The sequence below is a fragment of the Melospiza melodia genome, chromosome 4 (genome assembly GCF_035770615.1).
Source record: "Melospiza melodia melodia isolate bMelMel2 chromosome 4, bMelMel2.pri, whole genome shotgun sequence".
Lineage (NCBI taxonomy): Eukaryota > Metazoa > Chordata > Aves > Passeriformes > Passerellidae > Melospiza > Melospiza melodia.
Window position 1 is genome coordinate 1,155,807 of NC_086197.1, and position 26,272 is coordinate 1,182,078.

The following is a 26,272-nucleotide window of genomic DNA, read 5'->3' on the forward strand; positions in this document are numbered from 1 at the left end:
CACAGCTGCTCTTCCTGAGGCTGGCAGACTGCTGGGGCCTTCATGGACACAGGGACAGCACAAGGGATGTGCAAAACTTGCTTCCAGTCTGGATTAATGACTTGGTTCCATGGGTTAGCGTGGCTCCAGCTTGGGATTTCCTCCCCCTTGGGGACAGCTCTGTGTTCTCTGTGAGCTCTGCAATTACAATTAGTCACAGGATCAGGGAATTTGAGGGGGTTGGAATGGCCCTTAAAGAACCTGTCACTGCCATGGCAGGGACACCTTGCACCATCCCAGGCTGTGATGGTGCTCACAGGGGTCTTAGGGTGAGGGAAGAGACAAGGATCTGACTCCATGTTTAGAAGGCTGATTTATTATTTTATGGTATATATTATATTAAAACTATACTAAAAGAATAGAAGAAAGGATTTCATCAGAAGGCTAGCTAACAATAGAAAAGGAAAGAATTAATACAAAAGTTTGTGTCTCAAATAGAGAGTCCGAGCCAGCTGACTGTGATTGGCCATTAATTAGAAACAACCACATGAGCCAAATCACAGATGCACCTGTTGCATTCCACAGCAGCAGATAACCATTGTTCACATTTTGTTCCTGAGGCCTCTCAGCTTCTCAAGAGAAAAAAATCTTAAAGAAAGGATTTTTCAGCAAATGTGTCTGTGACACCAGGCTGCTCCAAGCCCTGTCCAGCCTGGCCTTGGACACTCCCAGGGATGGGACAGCCACAAGCTCCCTGCACCACGCTGACAGTAAATTCCTTTATTGTTTCAATCTGACAGCATGTGAGACCCCGTTTCTGAGAGCTGTGGGCACTTCCTGCACTAACACGGTGTGTGAGACCCCTTTTCTGAGAGCTGTGGGCACTTCCTGCACTAACAGATGCCCTGTTTTGTCCCCCACAGGTTGGCACGGGGGCCACGGTGGCCACGCTGGCCGACGCCTCCGAGCTGCCCACCACGGTCACCGTGGCACAGGTCAATTATTCTGCGGTGGCTGACGGAGAGGTGAGAGCTGCTCCTGCTGGGGCACTGCCTGGGCTTCCAGAAACATCTCTGGGGGCACAGCAAACACCAGCAAACACCAGCCTGGCACATAAGGGCTGGCTCACATCAGGAAATGGGGCTTGATGCAGAAAGGGATGAAGTGCTGTTGTGGCTCAGGACTCTGCAAACACAATTATTTATATTTATATCTATATTTATATTTATATCCACAAATAATTTACATTTACATTTATAAAATATATTAATATTTATATTTAATGATATATAATATATTATATATATTCTATAGATAGAAAATAAAAAAATTATATATATTATATATACAATATTATATATATAATGTTATATATATAATTGTGTGTATATATAATTTCAGCTCAGGACTCTGCAAAGGCAATTATAGATATAATATATAATATAATGTATAATTTATAAAATATTATATATATAAATTATATAGTGTATTTATATATAATTGTATATTATATTATATTATATTATATTATATTATATTATATTATATTATATTATATTATATTATATTATATTATATTATATTATATATTTTTTGTGTTTGCATAGTCCTGAACCAAAATTGTACATATAAACAATTATGTATATACTTATATCTAATACAATATGATATAATATCTATATAATTATATAAAATATAATATTATGTGTATAATTATATATATATTATATATATAATTGTGTTTGCAGAATCCTGAGCCAAAATAACAATTCAGTACTTTCTGTATAAAAAAATATAAAAGATATTATAAATAGAAATTATAAATATAAATTATATTATAAATATAATTTATAAATATAATATAAATTATATTTTATACATATATGAATGTATATAATTCCACAATTATCGTGGGAGCCCTTAGGTCTGAATTTTATTGGCTTTTTTTATATATACCTGCTATAAATTATTTTTTTAGGGTTTTTTTGGCATTTCCATGCTAAATCTGAGCACTCAAACTCGCAAACATTTATTTTCCCCTTTTTAAAAAATCAAATCATACATTAAAAAATAGAGTTCTTTCTCTGGGTTTAAGAAACATTCCCTTAAAATTACAGAGATTATTTTTTTCCCCTTTTGGCTTCAAAGCCCACCTTTAAATGAGGCTGTGGGTCCCTTTGTGTCCCTTTGTGTCCCCGTGCTGTGCCCAGCTGGGCTGTCACAGCGAGAGGTGGCAGCACAGAACAGCTTTGCTGGCCACAAACCCTGTTCCCATCCCAGCCCCGACTGGAACAGCCTGGAGTGACCCTGAAGCACTTTGCAGCTGCTTTGGGGTTTGCAGAATCCCAAAGAGCTGCAGGAAATCTTTCAAAGGCACCAATAAGGCTGAGTGGGGCTCCTTGTCCTGGATCTGGATGGGTTTAATTTCCTTTTACACCCTTTTAGCCGTACAGTCTCAGCAGCTCAGCCTTGGTGGAGACAGTCCCAGCTTCTTTTCATTCTTTCCTTACCCCATCCCTGTTCTGGAGCTCCATGGACACTTTTGTAGGGCATTACTGAGATCTCCCCACCCACAATTTCAGGTTCTCCTTCCCTCCCTCTCTCCGTCTCCATCCTTTGTTGGAGTTGCCCTTTGCCCAAAGGTAGCAAAATTTCCTCATGCAAAATTTTACCTTGAACCTCATATCACCTCTGCTTTTATGGAGTTTTTAACCATCTCCACCCAACAAATGGAGTTTTTTTCCTCACCCCCTACAGCATTTTTAATTTTGTTTCAGAAGTTGGGGAGTGTCCTAAAATGTTTATGGGGGTGGGAGGTGAAGGGAGATCTCCACCTTGCAAAGCAGCCAGTAGGATTTGTCAGCAGATCCTCTGCTTGTTTGGACCAAAATATGATTTGAGTTCTCATCCCGGTGGATTTTGTGGCTATATAATCATTATCTCACCAGCTGAGAAGCTCCACATGAAAATATGGGGGAAAATGAGCAGCTGGGTGAACTTCAGGTAATAGGAAAATTATCAATGGGAATGTCTAGAGTTGGGGAATTTTAAATAACTGGGATAAATGAACATTTCCAGCCACCATCATCTTTTATTAAGCAATATGGCTCAATCCCATCTGAGATCACAGGTGCTGCCCAGATAAATCCTGGATGGGAACATGGACCAATCCCCAAAAAGTACAAATAGAAACAGGGAGGAAAACAGCTCATTTCCCTGAGGGATGTGATCTGTGCTGGGACTCCAGCACTGCAGAAACACAGAATTCCAGAGCAGCTGGGGTTGGAAGGGACCTTTGGGGATCATCCAGTCCAAGGCCGGGTCACGCAGAGCAGGTGACACAGGGACACGTCCAGGTGGCTTTGGGATGTCTCCAGACAGAGACTCCACAGCTTCCCTGGGCAGCTGCTCCAGAGCTCTGCCACTCTCCATGGAAGGAAGGAATGAAGCAAGTTCTTCTTCATGGTGAGGTGGAACTTGTGTTTTAATTGATGGCCATTAATCACAGCTAATTAATGAACAGCCCAGGCTGGCAGGCAGTGATCTAGGTACAACAACACCATTGCCCTGTTTTGTTGAGGATTTGGCTGGACAAGAGAGATTTGGAAGGGCTGGGAACACAAACCCTGAGGGAGCCCTGAGGGAGCTGGGGGTGCCCAGCCTGCAGGAAAGGAGACTCAGGGTGCCCCCAGCACTGTCACAGCTCCTGAAAGGTGCCTGTGCCCAGCTGCCCCTGGGCTCTGTCCCCAGCAGCACTGGCACACCCAGAGCACACAGCCTGAGCTGGGCCAAGGGAAATCCAGCTTGGAGAGCAGCAAAAAGCTTTTCCAGCAAGGGGGAGAAAGTTCTGCAATGGCTGCCCGGGGAGGGGGTGCAGTCACCATCCCTGGGTGTGTTTAACCAGCCTGGAGGTGGCACTGGGTGCCAGGGGCTGGGTTGGGCTCTTGAAGGTCTCTCCCAACCCAGTCATTCTGTGAATTCTGTGATTTCTGTTTTTTTTTTGAGGACCTTTCTGGATCTTTATGCACTGTGAGCCTCATGGCTGATGCAGGGCTGCAGTGTCCAGCCCCATCCCAGCCTCCCTCCCTTTCCCCGCTCTCAGAGCCGGACACCGCAGGACTCTGTATACACCAATCCATTTATCCTTTTTGGGAGTCAGCCACCCCTGGAGGGGTTCTCCCGATCCCACAGGCTGTGCTGTGTCCCTGCAGGTGGAGCAGAACTGGGCCACGCTGCAGGGAGGGGAGATGACCATCCAGACGACGCAGGCCTCGGAGGCCACGCAGGCGGTGGCATCGCTAGCCGAGGCGGCGGTGGCGGCGTCGCAGGAGATGCAGCAGGGAGCCACTGTCACCATGGCACTCAACAGGTACCTGGGCAGGGCACAGCTGCCTCAGCCTCAGCCTGGCACCTCCTGCCTGGGTTTCCTTCTGATGGGGCACAGTTCATTCTGTTCAGTCCTGAGAGAGGCTTTTCCCCAGTGGATTCATTTGGCGGGTGGTGCGTGCAGGACAGCTCCTGATTCCTGCTCTGGTCAGAATCAGAATTTCCTCCACTGCCCCCTGGTTTTGGGGTTTTTTCCCCCAATCTTACTGCAGTAGAAGCTGAGGGAGCTGCAGTGGTTATTAGGGTGTTTGGCTGCACTCAGGTTAGCAAGATCTGAGGTGTAGCTCCCCACAGGTCCATCCAGCAGGATGAAATATCTTTGCTCAGCTCTGCTGAGCTGCTTAAACTCATCCTGCTGTTCCTAAAACCTGGACATGGCTGTGGCCATTTCCCATTTATCCCATTTCCCATATCCCATTCCTGAGGGATAGGAAATCACAGTACAGCAGTGAAGGAGGTTTCCCACTGCTGAGGTGTAGAAAAGAATTTCCCTCATCCAAACCAGGATCCTGGTTAGAGGCTGTTGGCTGGGCAGCCAGGGGATGGGACAGGGCACCAGATCACACTGCTGGTAGCTGGAATAAAGCCCCAGGACCTTGTTCCATCCAGAAATTGCTGAAGGAATCACTTGGATCCCAGCTCCCGAATCTCTGTTGGAACTGAATTCCAAGCACACCTAGAACTGTTTCTGCTTTTATGATGCAGATTTGAGTCCTTCAGATATTTCTTGTCGGCTACACGAGGTTGCTCAAATAGGCTTTTTTAACTAATATTTCCCTGTAAAATTCTCTTTTAAAACCAAACGATCTTTTCAGGACACTGGAGTTACAGGAAAAAGCCTCATCTCCCCAAATCCAACTTGCAGGATTTTATCCTGCACATTTCCAGGATTCCAGATTTCCCTACATGTTTTTTTTTTAGAAGTGGGAAGGCTGGGCTTGGGGTTACACCTGATGCCAGGTTTGCTGAGCTGCCCTGCAGGGAAAATGCCTTCCCAGAGCTCCTGAAGGAGAAGGATGTGCCGAGGGGAGGAGGGAAGCCAGGCAAGATTTTCTTCATCATGTGAAGAAATTTAACAGCACTCTGCTGGAAAATAATGCTCACTAAAAAGAATTATTGAGCCACTTGGCTGGGGAGAAGCTGAAAGCCAGAGCTGGTGATGCTGGTGAGGTGAAGGGGCAGAACCAGCGAGAGCTCTGAGATCTGCAGAGCCCCAGGATGTGCCAGTGCCAAAGTCTGATACCTGAATGCAGAGGCAGGAAGGAGCCACATGGAACTGTCCCAAAGTTTTATCCAAGTCCCAGGAGAAAGGGAGAACACGGGGCTGTTCTAAAAGACCTGAAAAAATCCACCAGAGGCAGCTCCTTCCCATCCCTTCCTGCTGCAGTGCTGATTTCCTGCTGTGCATCACTTCCCCCAGGCCAGATAGGAATCCCTGTGCTCTGGGCTGCTCTCCTGGCGTGTGTTTGCTGGTTAAATGGAGGTTTATTTTATTTCATTTGCTCCTCTGCTGTTCCTAACCCTTGCCTCCCCCTGCAGTGAAGCCGCTGCCCACGCCGTAGCCACGCTGGCCGAGGCCACCCTTCAGGGAGGGGGACAGATTGTCCTGTCTGGGGAAACTGCAGCAGCAGTGGGAGCGCTCACAGGAGTCCAGGATGCCAATGGTAAGGCCTCTGCAAAGGGTTTGGTTTGGCTTTTTTTTATTTGGGCTCTTAAAAATGGTCTTTTCCTCTCTTTTTACTGAAATGGCACGGTTTGGGTGGTAAAATACTCCTCCTCACTCAGGGGGTCACTGAGCAGTTGTGAGTTTTAATCTCAGGGTGGAATGGGAGCATTAACTCCTTCTTTGCTCCCATGGTGCTGGTGGCTCTGCTCTTTCCCTCCTTTGCCAGCTGGCTCTACATCCTTAGGGTTTTTTTGGGAAAACTGCTCTGTGATGTGTGTCTGTGCCCAGCACGGAAAGGACCAGCCTTGATCAATTAACACAATTAGTTGGTGCCATAATAAACTCATCTGCAGAACTCTTAAACCAACATTTTATTACTTATTCCCTGCCCTTCTCAAGGCTTTTTTTCTGTACCTGATGGCTGTTCCTGAGTCAGCCTCAGGTTGTTTTCCTCCTGCTTCATTTTCCATCTACCCACCACAGTCGATCTCTTGATTCCAGGGATTCTCTGTAGCATTTCTCACCTGTTCTATGCCTTCTGCCAAGTCTGATGACTTTTGCAGCTCTTTAAACTAGAAATAAAACTGTAAATCTATAAAATCCAGTTCAAGAGATGAGTGGAATATGAAAATGTGCCTCGTTGGGGGTCATCCACTGCCTCAGTTGTCCTGTGCTTCTGCCTGAGCCTGGAGGTGTTTAAGGAGCACCTGGATGTGGCACTGAATGCCTTGGTGTTGGGTCATAGGTTGGATTCAGTGATCCCAGGGGTTTTTTCCAGCCTGACTCTGGGATAATTTCCAAGCTCAGACTGGTTGTTATGGAATTACCCAAGAAACCCACTGGTTGTTTGGGTTAGGTGGAAGGAGGTGTGTCAAAATCAGCCGGAAAAGGGCGCAAAGGGTGAAGTTGTAAAGAAACCTCACCTCGAGGGTGAGGCTGTTTGGACAGGAATAGTCAAAGAGGGGCCAAGCACGTGTGGCTGGGTGACAGAAATGTCACTCTGCATGAAAGCAGAAAGCTGCTCAGGTGAGAGCTGCCTTCCATCAGGATCCTCATCCAGCCAGGAGCGCACTCTGTGTGAAACATCGATGCTCAGTTTGCAGCAGAGGAGGGGAGAGGAACTTCACTCGGAGCTGGTTTGGTTCCCTTGCTGTGGAGTCAGCCAGCCTGAAGAGGGAGCAGAAATGAAGGGAAATCCCTGTCCCCGGAGCTGGGAGTGCATCTGGCACCGAGGGAAGAGCAGGATTGTGTTTATTGTGCCGGCAGCCTGGCGTGAGGGCGATAAGTGCTGTGTGTTTATCAGAGGCAGGATCTGACCCTGGATGCTCAAAAGCAGCAACTAATCAGATTTGGAAAAGCAGATCCGCACCCCTGGCTCCTTCTGCTCTGCTTCCAAAATGCTTTCACAGTCTGGATTCCTCTGGATGCTTCCCCTCTAACTCCCTTTCTTTTCTCCGCACCCTCCCTGAGTCACTCCACCTCACTCTCCCAGCATTGACATCATTTCAATACAGGCTGGGCTATTTTTTTTTTTCCTTTTTTTTTCTCCTTTTTTTTTTTCCTAGCAGCCGAGTTGGAAATCAGATGGGATTTAGAGTGCATTAAGAGGAGAGGCTGCAGCATTTTCCTGTGAGCACAAGCTCGCCCACAGCCCCTCGCCTGCTCTCCGCTCTCCTTCGATTTGCTCTAATCTCCGGTGGTATTAAGGGGAAGGGCTTTGGAGTCCTTGGAAGCTCCATGCTGCTGCCTCCTTACGTAACCAGCTAATAGATCTCCCTCAGGGATGGAGGAGATGCTGGTATCCATTGCTGCTGTCTCTGTCTGGGGAGGCAGAGCAGATGGATTCACTGCTGGCAGGGTTTATCTCTGTAGCCGGGGTGGGAGTGGCAGCATCCTCCTGCATGGACACCATTTGATGGATGCAGCAGGGAAAATCCACTCTGTGCCCTTCTGTCCAGAGGAGGTGGAATTGGGAGTGATTTGGGGGAAAATGCCACAGCCAGAGTGGTCCTAACCAGCAAATTTCCCCTTTGCTCTTGCTTGCAAGGTCTTAATTTGCTGTTATTCCCAATAAATGCTTCTCTCTGGGAATGCTCTGACCCTTCTGCAAGACTTTTCTGAGGAGAAAACCTATCTGGAAGGGTAGCATAGAAATTTATCTCCATCTTATTGATATGGCAAAGGAGATAGTTTGACACCTCCCCATCCCTGGGAGTGTCCAAGGTCGGGTTGGGCAGGTTTGGAACAACCTGGGATAGTGGAAGGTGTCCCCATGGCAGGAACACCATGATCTTTAACTCACTTCCAACCCAAACCATTCCGTGATTTCTGTGAAAATTTCTGGAGGTCAGGCAAGGTGTTTCATTAGCCATTTAGTGTAATTCCTCTCTTTTTAAATTTTTTTTTTTCATTTCTCTCTCACTATGGCATTTTTCCCATCCCTTCTCTGGAATTATCTGAATAATAATAACAATACAAGACAACCAGGATGGCTAAAAAAAAGGAGACCTCTGAATATTCCTGGAAATGTTGGACTCTAGGGCTGGATATCTTGCAGGGAGCCCAGGAACGTGGCTGCACTGAGAAAGGGCTGTGGATAATCTTGTGATCTGTTCCATTCCCAGCTGAAGGAAACAAGATCTCCTGCTCCCATGCAGTGTCAAGCCAGCTAAGTGCATTAAGGTTTTCCTGCTCCTCAGGAGCATCTGCTCCAAGTGGGGATGCAGGAACCGGTGACCCCACACTCGGAGCCTCAGATGGTTTTGTTCCCAAGTGGTTGGTATTGAACAGAGGGGTATGGAGAGCAAGAGGAGGGGAGTGTGGCAGCACCAGGCCCTGAAAATGCTGGGAAATGCTCTGCTGAGAACAGCCCTGTGCCCTGGAGCTGCTTTTGGAGGAGAGGAGCTGGGGAGGTGCCTGCTGGAGCAGCCTCACCCGCAGCCCTTTGTTTGCCATTGATCGTGGGGCCCTGGGAGCTGCCAGGGCTTCCCGGCTGATGCTGAAATATTGATGAGGCTGCGGGCGGGGCCGTGCCTGCAGGGCTGTGCCCGGGAGGGGCAGGGCAGCTCCTGCCCAGCCAGGGTCCAGCAGCACCAACCGCGGCTGCTGTGCGAGGTGAGGGCAGTGGAACGCTCCAGCTCCTGCTGGGATTCAAACCAGCTGGGACAGAAGAGGAAGAAGCTGTGGAGGAGGATGTGGGATCAAGCCATAACCAGGGAATTAATCTCACAGACCAGAGCTTGGCCCAGGCGGAGATCCAGTGGATCCTGCTTGTTCCCTCTGGCTGCTCTTTTCCTGTCCCCAAAGCAGATTTTCCTGCTGGATCTCCTCCCCGTGCTGCTGGAGATGCACAAAGGGGGCACTGAGAGGAGCCCACCCTAAATCCTGCCCTTCTCCATCCCAAAAACCCAACCCTGCTCCCCACACAAGCAGAGGGGGCCGTGTTCAGGCTGGGCTGAGCCAGGATCTGTGAGCAGCATTAGGGTCTGACGTGGGCAGGGGGATTAGAGAGCTCCTGCTTTCACAAGCCCAGCAAGGAGGCATCAGTGCTGTTGGCTTTTGGCTTCTTTTTCCTGCTTCTCTCAAGGCTGGGATTGAGGCTCTTAAGATGAAATTTTGTGTTCAGATTTAGGTGTTTATTATTTCTTACTTATATTACAAGTGGTGAGTTCTACAGCATCCTACTAACAAGCTACAAAATGGCCAATATCTTTTTATACAAGGTCTTTTAAGGCTAAATTAACCAATTAAGAAATTATACCTGAATTATTTTTACTTTTAACTTAATAACTAATCACTCGAAGTCAGCAATGTGGGCTTTTTTTGTCTAATTACAAAATACTACTTAAACTTATGAAGAAGGTGAAGAAGATAAACTAGCCACTGCCCTAAAACTTCTGTTTTGCCCTATATATATTGTTATATTTTAAAACTTTAAACTCTAAGTTTTTACTCTGTGATATGACAGACTTCTAATCAAACTCCACACCAGTAATCTCAGTGCTATCAATCAATTATGGAAGTTTTCTCCATGGCCTCAGGTCAAATATAGTATTTTCTTGTGGCTCTGTGCCCTTCAGCACAGGAAGTTTAAAGTTCTCAGCATGCAGGACTCCAACATGCACAGGATAAAGGAGCCTCAGCGGGGTTTGGGGTGACAGTGCCACACAGAACTGCTGCTCCAGGTGGTGATTTCCATGTGGGAAGAGGTTTGGGATCCCTTGGGATAGGGAGGTGCAGCACAGAGCCACTGGGAGCTGGTGGCTTTTTCACATGAGAAAAACATAAACTTCATGGGGGGAGGTTTAAGGGCTGCAAATGTCACTTTTTATAAAGGAGTATTTTATGTTTTTCCTGTTGGATCTCCTTTTTAGGGAAGATGGAGCCAAATGAGTCGCTAGCAGCTTGGCAAAGTGCAGAGCAGCATGTTTGCATCCAGGAGGACAGGAAGGAAAGAGTCAAGCTTTTTGTAGGGCCTCCCTGGTGGGAACAGAATTTTTTTATGAAGGTTTTTCCTGAAACAGGTAGGATTTAATCCCAGTCTGAAGGAAAGGTGAGAAAAATCATTTTTGCAGCTGTGTTTCAGATGAGAAAGGGTAGAAGAGAAGCCAGCAAGGAGAGCAGAGGAGTGAATTCCTTCCTGGGTTTGCTGAGCAGCTCCAGGGACAGGGAGAGGCGTTTCCTAGAGGACAAATTGCTGTGTATCAATGAATAATTATCAGCAGCAGAGCTGTTGGGCTCTGAGTGAAATCCCTTGGCATAAACCTCAGTTAAAAGCAGTTTCATCTGTGTGGGGTTGGGGTCTCTTCTCCCAGGGAACGAGCAACAGGGCCAGAGGAAAACCTCAAATTGCATCAGGGAGGTTTAGGATATTGGGAAAAAAATTCCTCATTGAAAGGCACTGAAATTCCTCTCCTGTCAGGCACTGGAATAGGGCAAGGCTGGAGTCCCCATCCCTGAGGGGATTTCAAAGCCCCGTGGATGTGGCACTTGGGGACATGGGGTTGGGCTGTGCTCCAGGGAACAGGGACAGGAGGAGAGGGAGCAGAGCAGAGAGCCTCAGGGTGGATTTTAGGGAAAATTCCTCCCTGGAAAGGGCTGTGCAGAGCTGCCCAGGGAGCTTTGGAGTCCCCATCCCTGTTGGGATTTCAAAGCCCCGTGGATGTGGCACTTGGGGACATGGGACAGTGGTGGCCTTGGCAGTGCTGGGGGATGGTGGGACTCAATCTGGGAGTGTTTTCCAACCTTAATGATGCCATGATTCCAAGGACACTCACTCCCCTGTGTGTGCCCTTAGAGAGGGGTTCCTGACTGCACCCCGTGCCCACCCCCATTCCCTGTTGTTGGATTTTTTAGTTTTTATTGAGATGGGGTAATACTGAGTGATTGGTGTTAGAAGTAACAGCAGCACTGTGTGGCAAAAGCTAACAGGCTGAAAAGCATTTACAAAGTGGTGTAACCAAAATGCAGGTTAGCTTCTGATGGAATAGCTTTGAATTTACATCTCTTGTGCCTCGCTGTTCATCAAAACTGATAATAGAATGAAATTCCTTCAAACACCTCTCAGTTACCCCATCTCCATAAAAGCTGGGAAAACCGACACTCAGTCAGGGTCACTGCTGGGTGTGACCAGGAATTCCCTGCTGGCATTTTGGGGCACCAACCCCAGCTCACTGCCAGCACGAGGAGAGCCAGAACACCCCCAAGGGCTGCAGTGTGCCCACCCTGGCACACCTTGCCATGCTCACCCTGGCACACTTTGCTGTGCCCACCCTGGCACACCTTGCCGTGCCCACCATGGCACACCTTGCCATTCCCCCCGGCACACTTTGCCGTGCCCCCTTGGCACACCTTGCCGTGCCCCTCTGGCACACCTTGCCGTGCCCCCCTGGCACACCTTGCCGTGCCCCCCTGGCACACCTTGCTGTGCTCCCCTGGCACACCTTGCCGTGCCCATCCTGGCACACCTTGCCGTGCCCCCCTGGCACACCTTGCCATGCCCTTTGGAGCCCCCCCATGGCACACCTTGCCGTTCCCCCCTGGCACACCTTGCCATGCCCTTTGGAGCCCCCCCTGGCACACCCTGCCGTGCCCCCCGGCACACCCTGCCGTGCCCTCTGCAGCCCCTCTGGGCTGGGGCGGTGTTTGCGGCGCCGATTGCCGCGCTGATCCCGCCGTGACGCGGGGCTGGCACCCGCTGCCAGCGCCCGGCTTTGCTCTGACATCGCGGCCCCGCTGGTGATTAGGATTTGTCTGCCCACCAACCGCGGTTAAAAATATCCCCTCCTGTCCCACATCCTGCCAGAGCTTCCCCCGCTCCGCTCCCGTTCCAGGTGTGGGGCGGAACCAGCCCTGCTCAACCCAGTTCCTTTGGGCTTCTGTGGTGGGAACACAGAGTGGGCATTTCTGGGGGCAGCTTGGTCCTTTGGGGGAGAAAAACCTCATTTTGTTGTCTTTATTTGGCCTGGAGAAGAGAAGGCTTCAGGGAGATCTTATGGTGTGGAATGGGGATTTACAGGAGTGAGGCTTCCCTGGGGCAGAGAGGGGTTTGTCCCAGGGGTTTATGGAGCCCCTTCCCTGGGGCAGAGAGGGGTTTGTCCCAGGGGTTTATGGAGCCCCTTCCCTGGGGCAGAGAGGGGTTTATCCAAAGGGTTTATGGAGCCCCTTCCCTGGGGCAGAGAGGGGTTTGTCCCAGGGGTTTATGGAGCCCCTTCCCTGGAGCAGGGAGGGGTTTATCCAAAGGGTTTATGGAGCCCCTTCCCTGGGGCAGGGAGAGGTTTATCCAAAGGGTTTATGGAGCCCCTTCCCTGAGGCAGGGAGAGGTTTATCCCAGGGGTTTATGGAGCCCCTTCCTTGGGGCAGGGAGGGGTTTATGGAGCCCCTTCCCTGGGGCAATGAGGGGTTTATCCCAGGCCTTTCCTTGGACATTTCCATCATTTCTCCCTCTCCTGCTGGTCTCTGGGTGCTCCCAGCCCCTAAAGGAGCCGTGCCCTGTCTGGCCTTGTCCCCTGGCTTCTCCCTGACCTCAGAGCATCTCCAGCCCTCCCCTGGTGAGCTCTGACATGCATTGCTGTGATGAGGCCGTTGAGCCTGCCAGGCTCCCCAGCTGTCACAGCCCAGGCTGGCCTGCTTTGAGCACAGGCCATTCACCTTCCACGTGTCCTGAATTAGGGGAAATGGACAGGAGGGCTGGGTCTGTTTAAAAATTAAAGCTGATTACAGGGCATTAACATTACATTTAAAGCAATAGACAGCAGCCCTCCTCTCTCTCAGCATAGCTGCAATATGTTCCCTTTTGTTCTGGGCTGCGAGAGGGAAGGGAGCAGCACTGCCAGCGACTCCAGGCTGGGCAGGATTTCTTCTTTAGCCATAAATTTTGAAAGAGGAGCTGCCTGTTGGCTGGTGCAAGAATTTAAAGCAGGTCTGACTACCTAAAGCAGTTCCCTTCTTTGCTGAAGTCCTTTGGGCTGATCCTGAATTTCCCTTGGAAAATTCAGATGATCTGACACTGTCTTCTGACTGTCGTGTTAGGAAGGTTCATATTTGATGGATCCCAGTTGGTTTTTGTTAAATCCCACAATTTACATGGTGACTCTGCATCCCAAAACCAGGAATTCCTCAGTCTGGCTGGGAACTCTCTGAATGTGATGCTTGACTGGGATTCCCTGTGAGTCTGGGTTGGACTTGAAGCCTGTTTGTTTGGTGGATTTGTAGGATGCTTTTCCAGGCTTTGGCACCTTCATCTCACAGCCCCTCAGGAGTTCAGGAGCTGCTCAGTGCAGGGTGGGTGCTGAAAAGAGGCCCTGTGGCAGGTGAAGGGATGGGTTTGTATTCCCTGATCCTGCTTTTCTCTGTGTTCAGGAAACCAAAGCTCCAGGGAGAGCTCCCAGCACGTTGCAGGGCCTGCAGGGGCTCCAGCAGAGCTGCAGAGGGACTGGGGACAAGGCCTGCAGGGACAGCACACAGGGAATGGCTCCCACTGCCAGAGGGCAGCCATGGGTGGCATCTTGGCAATGAGGAATTCCTGCCTGGGCTGGCATTGCCAGAGCAGCTGGGGCTGCCCCTGATCCCTGCAGTGCCCAAGGCCAGGCTGGACACTGGGGCTGGAGCAGCCTGGGACAGGGGGAGGTGTCCCTGCCATGGCAGGGGTGGCACTGGGTGCCCTTGAAAGGTCCCTTCCCACCCAAAACCATTCCGTGGTTCTGTGATCTCTTAGTGACTTTTCATTGTCTTTACCACCACCAGCAGCATTCACGTTAAATTCCAGGGGTTTTTCTGTTTATTGTGTGAAAATCCCCAACAATTTGGCTTCGAGAGCCGTGCCCTGAGCTTTCCTGGTCCCCTCTGGGTGCCTGGGGCTCTCAGGGCACGTGGCTCTGTGGTCACAGCAAATTTTTTGGGGTGTCTGCAGTAGGTGGGAATTTTAATGTGATTGAAGCCAGGCAGGACAGGAATGGCAGCCAGTAGAGTTCTTCTAAATACATCTGGAAGCACAAGGAAGCATTCCCTGGTTTGCCACTGTTTCCAGCCCAGGAATGGGGATGGAAGGGATGGAAAGGATGGAAAGGATGGAAAGGAGGGAGGTGTTTTTGAAGGGTGTCTGCAGGCAGATCTCAGCAGTGCCACCCTCTGGGATCAGAGTTTTGGCTCCAGGATAGGGAACTGCTCTCCTGACAAGCTGCACCTCTCCAGCATGGTGCTGTGTTATTTATAACCCTTGGCTTAGGGAGAAGGGCACAGCTGGGAGCAGAAATCTCTCCTGACCCATCAGAGATGCTGCTGAGTCCTTGTTCCAGTTCCTTTTGTCCTCCTCCATGCTTAACCTAACCTGGGTCTGAGGCTTGACCAGCAGAGCTTCTTCAGGGGGTCCAGACAGGCTTGTGGTGCTCCTGGAAGGGCCACAGGCACCACCAGCCTGGAGAAAACAGCTGGGTGGATGAAGATGAAGCCAAAATCGAGACCAGCTCTGCTTTGCTGCTCCTTTCTCCAGGATGAAATTCCCCTGTGGTGGATTCTCCCTGTAGTAACAACTCATTCCAAACTATCTGGAGCTTGTGGCAGCCCCACCTCAGCTTTCTGAGCCCATCTCTGGCAGATCTTCCAGCTTAACAGCAGAGATCCAGGGCAGGTTAGTGCTGCTGGCACCATCCCTGCTCATCCTGAAACCTCAAAGAGAGGTCCCAGCTCTCCCTCCTTGTGAGCTGCTGCCCAGAGCAGGGCTAAATTTGTGCCTGGAGTTCAGGGCAGCTCCTCCAGCTGAGCCCAGGGCTGAGGATGGGCAGCATCCAGCAGCTGCAGCATCTCCCAGGGCAGATTTGGGCAGATTTTGGCTTGCAGGGTCTCCTGCCTCATCCCCATCCGTGCTGGGGAGGGACACAGGCAAGGCTGGGGATGTCACTGCTGCTTCCACCTGTGCTGTGCCCAGGGAATTCATTCCCTGGGCTTCCCTGGGCAGGTGGAGAGGGGCTCCCTGATCCCCTGCACCCCGTGGCTGGTGGGTGACAGCAGGACACAGCTCCTGCCACCATCACGGTGCCCTGCTGGCTGCGGGCTGGGCTGGGCTGGCTCAGGCCACCCTGTCCTGAAAATGGGAATGGAAGGAGGCTGCTGTGACCCGAGGGCACTTTGTGAGCCTTAATGGCTGTCGGGGGTGCGGGGTGCAATCTGATCCAAATGGGAAGCTGGCTGAAATCCCAGCAAGCTGTCGCTGCTGCGGGAGGCATCTCAGGAAATGAGCTGGGCTCTGGGAGCTCCCTCCCCACCCCGGGGATGGAGAAATGCCCTGCCTGCACCCTGGGGCTGCTCCCTGCACTGAGGGTTGCTGGCTCTTCATTTACCCAGCTCGTGGCCTTTTGTTTTGCACCAAAGTTTCCTCCCTGCGGGGCCGCTTGTGGTTTGTGTGCTCCCTGCTCCTCTCTGGATTGTGGCTTCTCCAAACTCCTGTTGGCTTCCTCTGCCTTGAAAAGTGCTCAGCCCCTCTTTCCTGAGAGCCTCAGCTGCTTCCTCAGCAGGCTCTGCCCTCCCAAGTTCCTCCATTGCTTTTTTCCTGAGCACACCCAGAGGCTCTCTGGGTGCCTGGATTTATCCTCCTCGTTGGATCTCCGGAGCAGGCTCTGATTTTAAAGGCTAAAAGCACAGCCCCATCTGTCTGATGCCTCTGGGGCATAGTAAAGAGCCCTGTCCTGCAGCCCCTGTGAGCAGAAAGGTTTTCCTTGTGCACCAGCCCTGCCCCGACAGAGTGAGGAACATGGGAGGTTTTAATGAATTTTCCCAAGGGGCTGCACTGAACTTTCAGATTTCTGCTTTCCCAAGTGAAATTCTTTCCTCTTCCTTGATGTTCATCCCTTAGATTTGGGACTGAGGAGGAGATTTCCTGCTCTGGGATTGACTGGGGTGTTATTTGAGGCATCAGCAGGTTGCACAGGAGCCTGAGGAGTTGCAGCTCTGTGTGGTGTTCACGGGGGTCTCAGGTTGAGGGAAGAGACGAGGATCTGACTCCATGATTCAGAAGGCTGATTTATTATTTTATTATATTTATATTACATTAAAACTATACTAAAAGAGTAGAAAAAAGGATTTCTGCAGAAGGTTAGCTAAGAATAGAATAGAAAAGAATGATAACAGGGGCAGGGCCTTGTGCTCAGACTCTCTGAGCCAGCTGTCTGTGATTGGCCATTAATTAGAAACAACCAACATGGGCCAATCCCAGATGCACCTGTTGCATTCCACAGCAGCAGATAATCATTGTTTACATTTTGTTCCTGAGGCCTCTCAGCTTCTCAAGGGGAAAAATCTTAAAGAAAGGATTTTTCATAAAACATGTCTGCGACACAGCTGCGCCTTGGTGTCCCTTTGTGGTGACCATTGGGTGGCTTTGTCCCAAGCACTGGTGGGCACCCGAGGAGGAGAAGGCAAATCTGTCACCATGAGGACTCTTCCAGCTTGCAGCACTTTGCTTGGAGCCTGGTCAAGCTGTGGCTCAGCCCTGGGACATCCCTCCTGTGATGTGCAGCCCAGCTGAGCAGAGGGGAGGAGGCAGAGCCACCTTCCCTTGCCCTGTGAGCGTGGGGAACGCCCTTCCCACAGCCTGGCGTCCCTTTGGGAAGGCACAGCAGGGTGATGTGTCTGTCCCTGCAGGGCCCTGTCTCCCAGTGACCTTCTCAGCTCGTGGAGACAGCTTGGCTTTGCTGTAAAGCAGCTCATGTGACAGCAGTAATCCTCAGAGGGTAGACAGCTGTGCAGGAAGATTCCAGGGAATCGCCCTATTTTCCCTGCTCCTCACACTCTGGGAGAGGCTGCACCAGCCCAGCCCCACTGGATGTCCCTGGAGCCATCCCTGAAAAGCCAGGGCAGGAGCCCTCACTGCCAGGATTCTGCCTGGAGCTGCACAACAGGTTCCAAGAATTTTAGGAAAGCCCTTTCTCCCCAAGTGCTTTCCTCTGAGTATTTTCCAAAATCATGAGTGGCATTTTTAAGCCTGAATTTGACTTATGCCTCCCACCCTCCATATTTTTTGGCATAATTTATTCCCTCACAGTTATAGAAATTCTCCTCTCTGGGTAACACTTCCTGGTGGCTCATGTGGACCCTCTTCTGCTGCTGGGATACTCAATGGACTTTTTGCCCCCTGCCCATGGGGAGTTCAGTTCTGCCCTGGAGAAGATACAGACTGAGGGAGCACTAGCACTGGGATCGGTTTGAAATTAATCATGGGTTTATCATTCCCATCCCCATCTTACAGACTGTAAACTTCCTTTCCCTGTGGCTTTGCCCCCTCGTTGTTCAGATCCCTGAACTTCCCCATCTCCCTTTTCCCCATGATTTTCACTTTTAACCTCCCAGGGGAATTTCAGTGAGCGTGTGCTGGTGCTGACAAGTCCAAGGAGCTGATGACAGCTAAAGCAGGTGGTTTCAGCCTGAGACCCAGGTTCCTGCACCTCACAGGCAGCAATTCCCCTCAGTTCCCTGCAGGAATGAGGTGCCTGGGATCAGGTGGGCAGCAGTTGCTTTGTAGCCATGGAATCCCTGTGTTTCTGGAGCAGAAACCACCAGCAGGGTGTTTGTGGCTGCAGCAAATTGTCCACCAGTGGCCTGAGACAATCCTTATTCCGTGTAAGCCAGAGCCCAGCCCTCGGGAGGGACCATCTGTTCCTCTGGCCTGGGGCAGATCTGAGCAGAGCCCTGCAGTGAAAGGCTCTCTGCAATTCCCCCGAGCCGCCTGATCTCTTCCCTTCCACCCCTTCCCATGGGGGAAACGACCAAAAACCCCAAAGCTTTGTACTGCCAGGCATTAGGGGAGCTCTAATTGGTGTGTAAAGTGGGACTGCTGCCTTTAAGTGGTGGCCATGGAGCTAATGGAAGTGGAATTTTATTGCTGGCATCCATGGGGGATGCTCAGCTCCTTTGAAGTGGCAGGGATCAGCAGCCAGGGGGGTTTCTGCTCAGTCAGAGCCAGCAGTGAGTTTGGTCCCTGTTATTTCCCATTGCTCTGACCCAAGGATGAGTTATGATGTCTTTCTCAGAGGTTCCTGGTGCGTTCTCTCAAAAAAAAAACCAGTTTGAGTTGCACTTCCAAATAGGAATTACATAATAAGAGGTTTGAAGTCCAGCAGAAAATGAAGACTTGGACTCAGCCAGGTGTTAGGGTTTCTGTGTATTTGCTGCTGTTGGAGATGTGCTTCCTCACCTGTGGGCCTCCCATCTGAGCCAGAGCTGTGGGAATTTGGGCCTGAATCATCCCAGCAAATAAAAACCAGAATTCTCCAGCCACCACCACCACTCCAGCTCTCTCATTTCCCAACCTGTTCTGTCTGCCTGGGAAGGGACAGCACAGACTCTTGCACTGCTTGATTCTCCTCACAGATTTTGTCCATGTGCCACAATCTCCACTTTGCACATCCACAGTGAGACCCACAGGGACAAAACAGCTGGAAATCTCCTTTTTGGGAAAACAAACTCATCCCTCTCCCTGCACCCATCGTTGCTTTCTCTTGGTGTGCAAAGGACACTTCCAACCCCCAGGCCTGCGTGGTTGGAGCACAAAAGTTCTGTGCCTTCAGTCGCCAGGCCAGAGCCCAAACTTTGTGTTTTTTGCACCAGATGTGCAGAGTTTGAAAGGGAGGAATCTGCCAGAGGCAGCAGCATTCCAAGGATAAATACTCTCAGGAGAGCAAGGTGGGAGCCCCATCTCACCTGCCGGGCACGGTGGGCTACAGAAAAGGAGGAATGTGGACTGTAAAAACTTGCTCTTTACATGAAAAGTTCCACATCTGAGCCGTGTTTCCACTGTGATTTATTGCTTACCTCGTTGAGGATGGGCCAGGTCCATCCTGCCCTGGGGGAACTGTGCCAAATGTGTCCTTTGTCCTATAAAGGACACCAAAGCCTGGGACACTGCTGCAGGAGGGGATGTGCTGGTTTGCAGCAGGGATGCTTTTCTAGCTGGATTTGGAGGCTGTGCTTTGAGGAAAAGGGGGAAAATAGGAACCTTCAGGGGCATTTGCAGCCCCTTTTCCCCTAAGGAAAAAAGCCAGACTTACCTCCTGGTATCTGGGCAGGACCCTAGTGCGAGGTGAGGCTCCAGCAGATCACCACAGCTGCAGCTTTCCATATCAAGGTAAAGCTTTAAATGCCTTCCCAAGGAATTATCCTCCTCCAAAGGCTCTCCTGGAGGGCTCCAGCCACCTCTGTTGGGTTAGGAGCACAGAATTCCCTGGCACAGAGGCACTGATGGGGCAGGGGAGAGAACCTGAGGCGTCGGAGCCGCCGGTTTGCCATGAATGTGCACCCTGTTGTGGCAGGGAAAGCTCCTGGGGAGCAAATCTGCAAAAATGCTGGGAAAATGGCTTTTAGATGGAGCCAGGGCCTATCTGGTTACAGATTGCCTTTCTGCCAGCACAATGGCTGCTTTATGTCTCCATGTGCTCAGCGCTCTGTAGGATGTGCCCGCGTCCGTCCGTGCTCGCTCGTGATCCGTCGGCCCCGCCGAAACCTGCCAGGCACCCCGAGCCTTAAAATCACATGGAGCTCCTGCCAGGCCCCAAGGGGAGCCTGGAGTCCATGAACTTCCCAGCCTCGTGCTCCTGGGACGTGTGGAAATTCCACTTTGGCAGCCATTTGTCTCTCACGGTGGGAATTGTGGAGAGCTTTGTTGGAGGCGGCCTGAGCTCCTCCTTGATGGATTTCACTGCAGACTTTCCTCAGTGGGCCTCTCTGGGCCAATTCAACATCCAAATGTTGGTAAAATACCTGGCAGTGCCTTATTCTTACCTCCCACTTACACACTCCATGTTCTGTGTGGAATTAGAAATACTTTAGTTGCTCTGCCTGATATTGGGGTGTTACTTCTGTGGGGGCACTGAATTTTTGCACTCACCCAGTAAAGCAAAGGATGCATTTCCTATGAATACATTAATGACCCCACTAAATCCCCCTCTCCAGCTGTAGTATCTCCCCTTTTACACTTGCATTTCATTGTCAGGCATGCTAGCAGCAGACTATTCATGTTGCAAGTGGAACGTGGCAGAGGGTTCGTCAGGTGAGTGGATTTTTGTGGTGGTAGTTTGGAATGTTGGGATTTAGCTGGTTTTGCACTTGGACCCTTAGGTCCCTCTTGGTGTTTCTCGGGGTTAGAGGGGCTCTGTCTGTCTGGTTTTTGTGCCTGGGCACCGTTTGGGGTTGAAAAGCCTTTGGGATGTGGTGATTTCACTCAGGTAATAAAATGCTTTTGTAATTTTAGGTGCCGTGCTTCACACAGTAGCCATTAATAAAAACCTGTGGAAAATACAGGACACTAAAAACTGTTTATAAAAGCAGGATAAGAATCCATCTCTTCCTCTGGGAGAGCCCCATGGATGTTAAAAGCAAAGTATTTTTGGCAAGATCTACCAGGGATCCCTTTGAGGTGATTGTTCAGAATCTCGTTCATGGTTTAACACCTGATTCCTGGGGAGAGGAACAGGCTGAATTATCCTGAGGTGTTTCCTCTCCCCAGTTCCTGAGAAGCTGGGCACAGATAACCCCTGTCTGCCCCTGTTTTGTGCCAGCACCCAGCAGATCGTGGGGGAAGCAGAGCCCAGCTGGAGCAGACCTTTGGGGTTTGGACTTTCTCTATTTTTATCTGTGTTTCGTGTCGAGATGATTGACCACGATAGACTCCTAATCTTCTCAGGTGTGTCCACGCCAAAGCCAGCTCATCAGGGAGGCTTAGACAGGTTATTCTCTAAGCTCCCAGCCCTGGAGCCCAGGAAAAACCTTCCTTCCCACAGGTGGACACATCCCCTGGGTTTGTCACCTCTCCTTAGTGACAAATCGACTCCAGTTTGAGGTGCCACGTCCTGGAGACCCAGCACTAGAGGGGCAGGTCTAGGTGAGGACTGAGCTTAAGCAGGGACAGCTCAATTCTGCCTCAGGTGATGCCCAGGGGCTGTTCTCCAGCTCTGAACTCACCCCATGAAGGGGAGAGGAGGCCTCAGGTAAGGCAAAGTAAAAAGTGTGGAGCTAATCCACCCCCAGGACACCAAACTGCTGTTCTGCTTTTCCCAAGCAGAACCCTTTTCTTGGGAGTTTTTCCATCAAAAAAAAAGGGGAAAAGCTGGGATTTCAGCTTGTTTCCCATGTTAAACATCACTGCAAGTTTTTTCCTCCTGGGGCTGTCCTTGCTGCAAAGACAGAGGTCCATGGCACTGGTGCCACCAGTGAATGACACATTTGTCACCACTGCTGCAGACTGAGGGTCTTTGCTGTGCCAGGGAAGTCTGGGCATCAGGTTGGCTCACTGGGATTTGATTTCCCTCTTTCCGTGGAAGTGCTGAGGCTCCAGAGGAGATAATTCCTGTAAATCAGGAGTTCCAGCCCTGTGGGTTTTGTCTCTAAGTGCTGCAACTTAAAAGAAGTCCAGAAACTCCCTAAACATCCAAAACAAACCCCAAAAACTCAAAGCCCCCACAAAAGATCTGGAAGAAATAAGGGAGATTAATGCAAAGATGTTTCAGATGGTGGCTAGGCCATGGCCCTTCCCTCCTCACAGGGAGGAAGAAATCAGGAATGTCCCGAAGATGCTGGTGCTCCCAGCCAGGGCAGGAGGGTTGGTTCCTGACTGAGATTTGGAGATAAACCCCAGGTCTGGATGTTTGGATTTTATTTAAAACAACACCTTGTTGCAAAACACCAGCATTGTGCTGAAGCTGAGGGATGGGAGGAAAATGGAGCCGTGTAAATGTGGTGTTGCCTCCTGACCTGCCCCGTTCCCATGGTGTCCCAGATCAACCAGTGGCTTTGGGGTCACTGAGACAGCAACTCCTGCTGCCCTGAGAGAGCAGAGAGGGAAAACTCCCTGCAGCAGATGCAGAGGAGCCAGAATCCCACTCTGGGTCACTTGGGTTGGAGAAGATCCCCAAGGTCACCACGTCCCAGCTGTGCCCATCCCCGCTCTGCCCCCCAGCCCCGAGTGCCCCATCCAGGCATTCCTGGAAAAGCTCAGGAGAGAAGGAGTCACTGGGCAGGTCAAGCGGGCAGGGGACCCCAGGGACAGTGTGGGGGATGAGCTGTGGCCCTGGAGCTGTGCTGGATGCAGGGAAGGAGGCAGTGGCTCCTGTGCAGCTGTGGGTGGGAATGCTGGATCTCATCTGCATTTATCATCTTCCCTCCTAAGGAAAAGTCAGGGCTATGATGTCACTTAATTGATTCAACTTTGGTACCAAAGCTTCAGGTGTCCCATAAAATTGTTCTTTATTGGGGTTTTGACCAGAGTAGCTCCTGAAAAGACAGATGGAGGATCTTGAATGAGGACCACAGCTTCTTGCAGATAATTTGGTGGAGAAACTTTCACGTTCTGACCTGGCTGGCACAGAGGTTCTGTAGGGAAGAGCTGTGACTTGTGAGCCTGGAAAGTTCTCTCAGAGCTTGCATCACTGCATGGGGGTTTTGTGGTTTGTCAGCATCACAGAACCCAGACCAGCTTGGGTTGGAAGGGACCAAAGATCATCTCCTGTTCCAGCCACACCTCCCACTGTCCCAGGCTGCCCCCAGCCCTGCCCAAGCTGACCTTGGACACCTCCAGAGATGGGGCACTGGGCCATTTCTGATGGGAAAAATCCTTCAATTGTCATCCTGAGAGATGTCAGAGCCAATCGCTGATGCTCTTGCAGCTGGAGTGGTAAAAGATGGAGGCTGAGCTTTCATTCATCTTATCTTAAACCAAGTGTCTGTGTTGAGAGATGTCTTTGCTCCTCTGTCACTGCTGAGTGTGGTGGGATTCCTGAGATGCTTTATTCCTGAGGCTGGCTTTGGGTGAAGTCCCTTCCATGGTGTCGTGTCAGCACCTCGTGCCTCAAGGGACAGGTTTGGGTTGGCATTCGGGGTTTGTCAGGGTAACACCTGACTTGGAGAGCTCTCGTTTCAGCTGCTGTGGCTGGACCTGGTCAGAAACTGGTTTATCTCCCTGAAAATACACCCTGGTGCCCACTGATGGCCCCCTCCTCCACCTCCTGAAGGCCTCTCGGTCAGTTCCCCAGAAGGGAGGTGGTCAAGAGGATATTTTATTGAAATCTTCACAAAGCAAGCTCCCAGTCAAAGGAAACATCTATTAAAAATCATTTGTGGGACACTTTAATGTTTGTGCTGAGCAGTGTTGTCAGTGACACTCCAGGTGGTGTCCAAAAGTGGTGAGGACAGCAATGGGTTTTGCTCCAGGATTCTGTAGGAGCAGCTCCTTTCCTGAGCCAGCCTCAGTCTCGCTTCCTCTAAAACACCTCCAGTGATGGAGACTCTGCTCCAGAGCTTCACCAGCCCTATCTTCAGCTGTCATCTGGGATTTTTCCACCTCCTAAGTGCAGGTTTCCATGCTGCACTTCAAGCTCGTGTCTTACTGAGGGAAAAACAATCAGAAAAGATGATTATTCCCTACTTACCTGCATCAGCCTTGATGTTTTACACCTGAGAATGCAGGCCAAAGCATGCCCAGTGCCCCTTTGTTGTGCTGCCCACCAAGGGCAAGCATTTCATTTTTTGGAGGTTCATCTGGCTTGGTTTTGGGGCTTTTTGTGTATTAAAATCTACTCATTCTGAATCATTGACAAGAATTCTTCCATCACATCTTCAGAAGTCACCTTGGCTCTGCAGGGAGCTGGTGATGAGGTGGTGTCTGCTGCCCTGCAGTGCATCCCTGAGCACAGGAATCTCAGCTGGATTCCTCAGGCCTGCCTCCAGAGCAGGGGAGGGAGAAGGTGCAGGAGTATCTCCCACCATCAGCAGGATGGTGCTCAGCACAGCCGGCTCTGGTTTCCCCCAGTGCTGATGGAAACAAACTCCTCTGGAGGAGGAGCTGGACATCAACAGCCAAGAAAGTCCAGTGGAAAATTCCCCTTTTTGAGCCTTTTCCATTTGGTGCTGAAACAGGGGCTGAGGGACTGCTGGGGTTGCTCACTCCTGACCCTGCAGTGCTCACAGCTTGCAGCACTTGGGCCCTTGGTGCCCAAGTGAACAGAGCAAGAAGAGTCAGCCTTGGCCTCTGGAGCCAAGGATCCCAACAGCAGCAGCAGTCAAGGTTCTTGGGCTTTCATCAGGGTTTTCATCTGGGTTTTCATCATTTTGCCTTGCTCCAAACCAAATGTCCTGTGCTCTCTGAGGGGCTCCAAGGTGATGGCTCACCTTGTGCATTTTCCATTTTGTGCCATGAAAGAACTGCCAAGAGCAATAGTTCTGTGCTGCTTCACCACCCCAGACTTGTGTCCCCACTGCTCCTCCATCCCAGCATTGTCCCTGGGACATCTCATCCTGCAGAGCCATAAACTCCCCTCAGGGGACATCTCCACTCTTGGGTTCTTCCCTCAAGTGCTGAGCAGTTCCCACCATCCCCAGGTGCCTGGAGCTGGCTCCCCACCCCTGCTGAGGACAGGAGGGGCTTTTTGGGGGCTCCACGGTGGGGAAGCAAAGGCACAGCCTGGCTGCCTCTTCCTGGGAGCCCATGGGCACGGTCTGTGCTGCTCTGTGTGTGATCCATGCCCTCTGCTGCTGTCCCTGCCAGGCAGGAGCTGCTCTGAGCAGCCCCAAGATTCCAGTGGGATCCCATTCCCTGCCTGCCCCGTTCCTCACAGCCCCACTCCACTTTCTGTGCACAAATGCATTTCCCAAAGACTCCAGAAGTTGGTTTGGGGCTGGTTGGGTTTGGGTTTTTTTTTGTCTAATGGATTTCCTGTTTTTAATACAATTGAAAGGGTCTGAAATCCATGCTTTAGATTAACATATGCCAGCTAGATTAGGGCTAATCAGGGCGCAGGTCTGAGCAGATGCAGCGCGGGGCCAATCCCAGACCTGATTACAGCATCTCAGTGCTCTAATCGTCTCTCTCCCAAGGGCGATCAGCCCTGCTCTAATGCACAGCAGACTTTGCAGCCCTCTCTGCTCTGGTTTGTCACCACCCCTGGCAGGAAGGGCCACCACGTCATCTGCTGAGGCGATTTGCGCTAATCCCGCGCAGAGCAGAGCAGAGCAGAGCAGAGCAGAGCAGAGCGGGGTCCGCGCCGTGCCGCCTCTCACCGACACTGCCCGGAGCTGCCCGGGCTGGGCCAAGCCCTGGCTGACCCAACTCACCCTTCCCAAACACCCCCCGGGCCTCTCCAGTGCCTGCTTTGGGCAGCACTCAGGTGGCTGCAGTGTCACACAGCCTGTGTCCCACACGGTGGTGGTGGCCCTGCTCCCTGGGCCGTCCGTGCTTGATCTCCTCTGGGTTAACAACCCAAGTCACCCAAAGGGCTTAGTTGGCTTGTTGGTCTGGAGCAGGGATTTGAGGTGCACGCCAGGCCAGAGCTCCAGCTCTTGCCTAAACTGGGATGTGCTGTGTTCCCTGAGGGGTCTGCTCGGAGATGTCCTTCAGCAGGGCTCAGCCTGAGCTCTGGTTGCTCATTTCTGCTGTTCCTGAAATTCCCACTGACCAGAGGGAGCTGGGAGCCCGTTCCTGGCTCTGTGCCCCTGTGGGAGCTGGTGCTGAGCAGCCAAGCAGGGAAGCAGCTCCTTGGCTGGGCTGGGAAGGTGGCCAGGACCCCTCAGGCTGGGGGATCAGGAACATTCCCGGCCCCAGACCCCGAGGGAGGGCGGAGGCAGCGCCGGGGTCACCCACCTGGTCAGCATGATTAACTCCTAAGCTTTCCTGTCTGCACACAGAGTTATCCAAGGACACAGAGCTGCCTCTGTTACCAAACCGGTGCCCTTGGTGGGCAGGGCTCTGCTCCTGCTCCTCAGCCC

The 26,272-nt window shown here is 51.1% G+C and overlaps 1 protein-coding gene across 3 annotated transcripts in view; it reads left to right on the top strand.

Annotated features, from left to right (window-relative positions):
* The window catches only part of NRF1 (nuclear respiratory factor 1), a 58,425-nt gene that overhangs the window by 29,436 nt on the left and 2,717 nt on the right, over positions 1–26,272 (top strand). For all 3 annotated transcript variants that reach the window (XM_063153612.1, XM_063153611.1, XM_063153613.1), the window contains exons 8-10: positions 903–1,004; positions 4,191–4,348; positions 5,905–6,029. In XM_063153612.1, the coding sequence (XP_063009682.1) occupies positions 903–1,004; positions 4,191–4,348; positions 5,905–6,029 (385 nt within the window). The remainder of the gene's footprint in view (positions 1–902; positions 1,005–4,190; positions 4,349–5,904; positions 6,030–26,272) is intronic.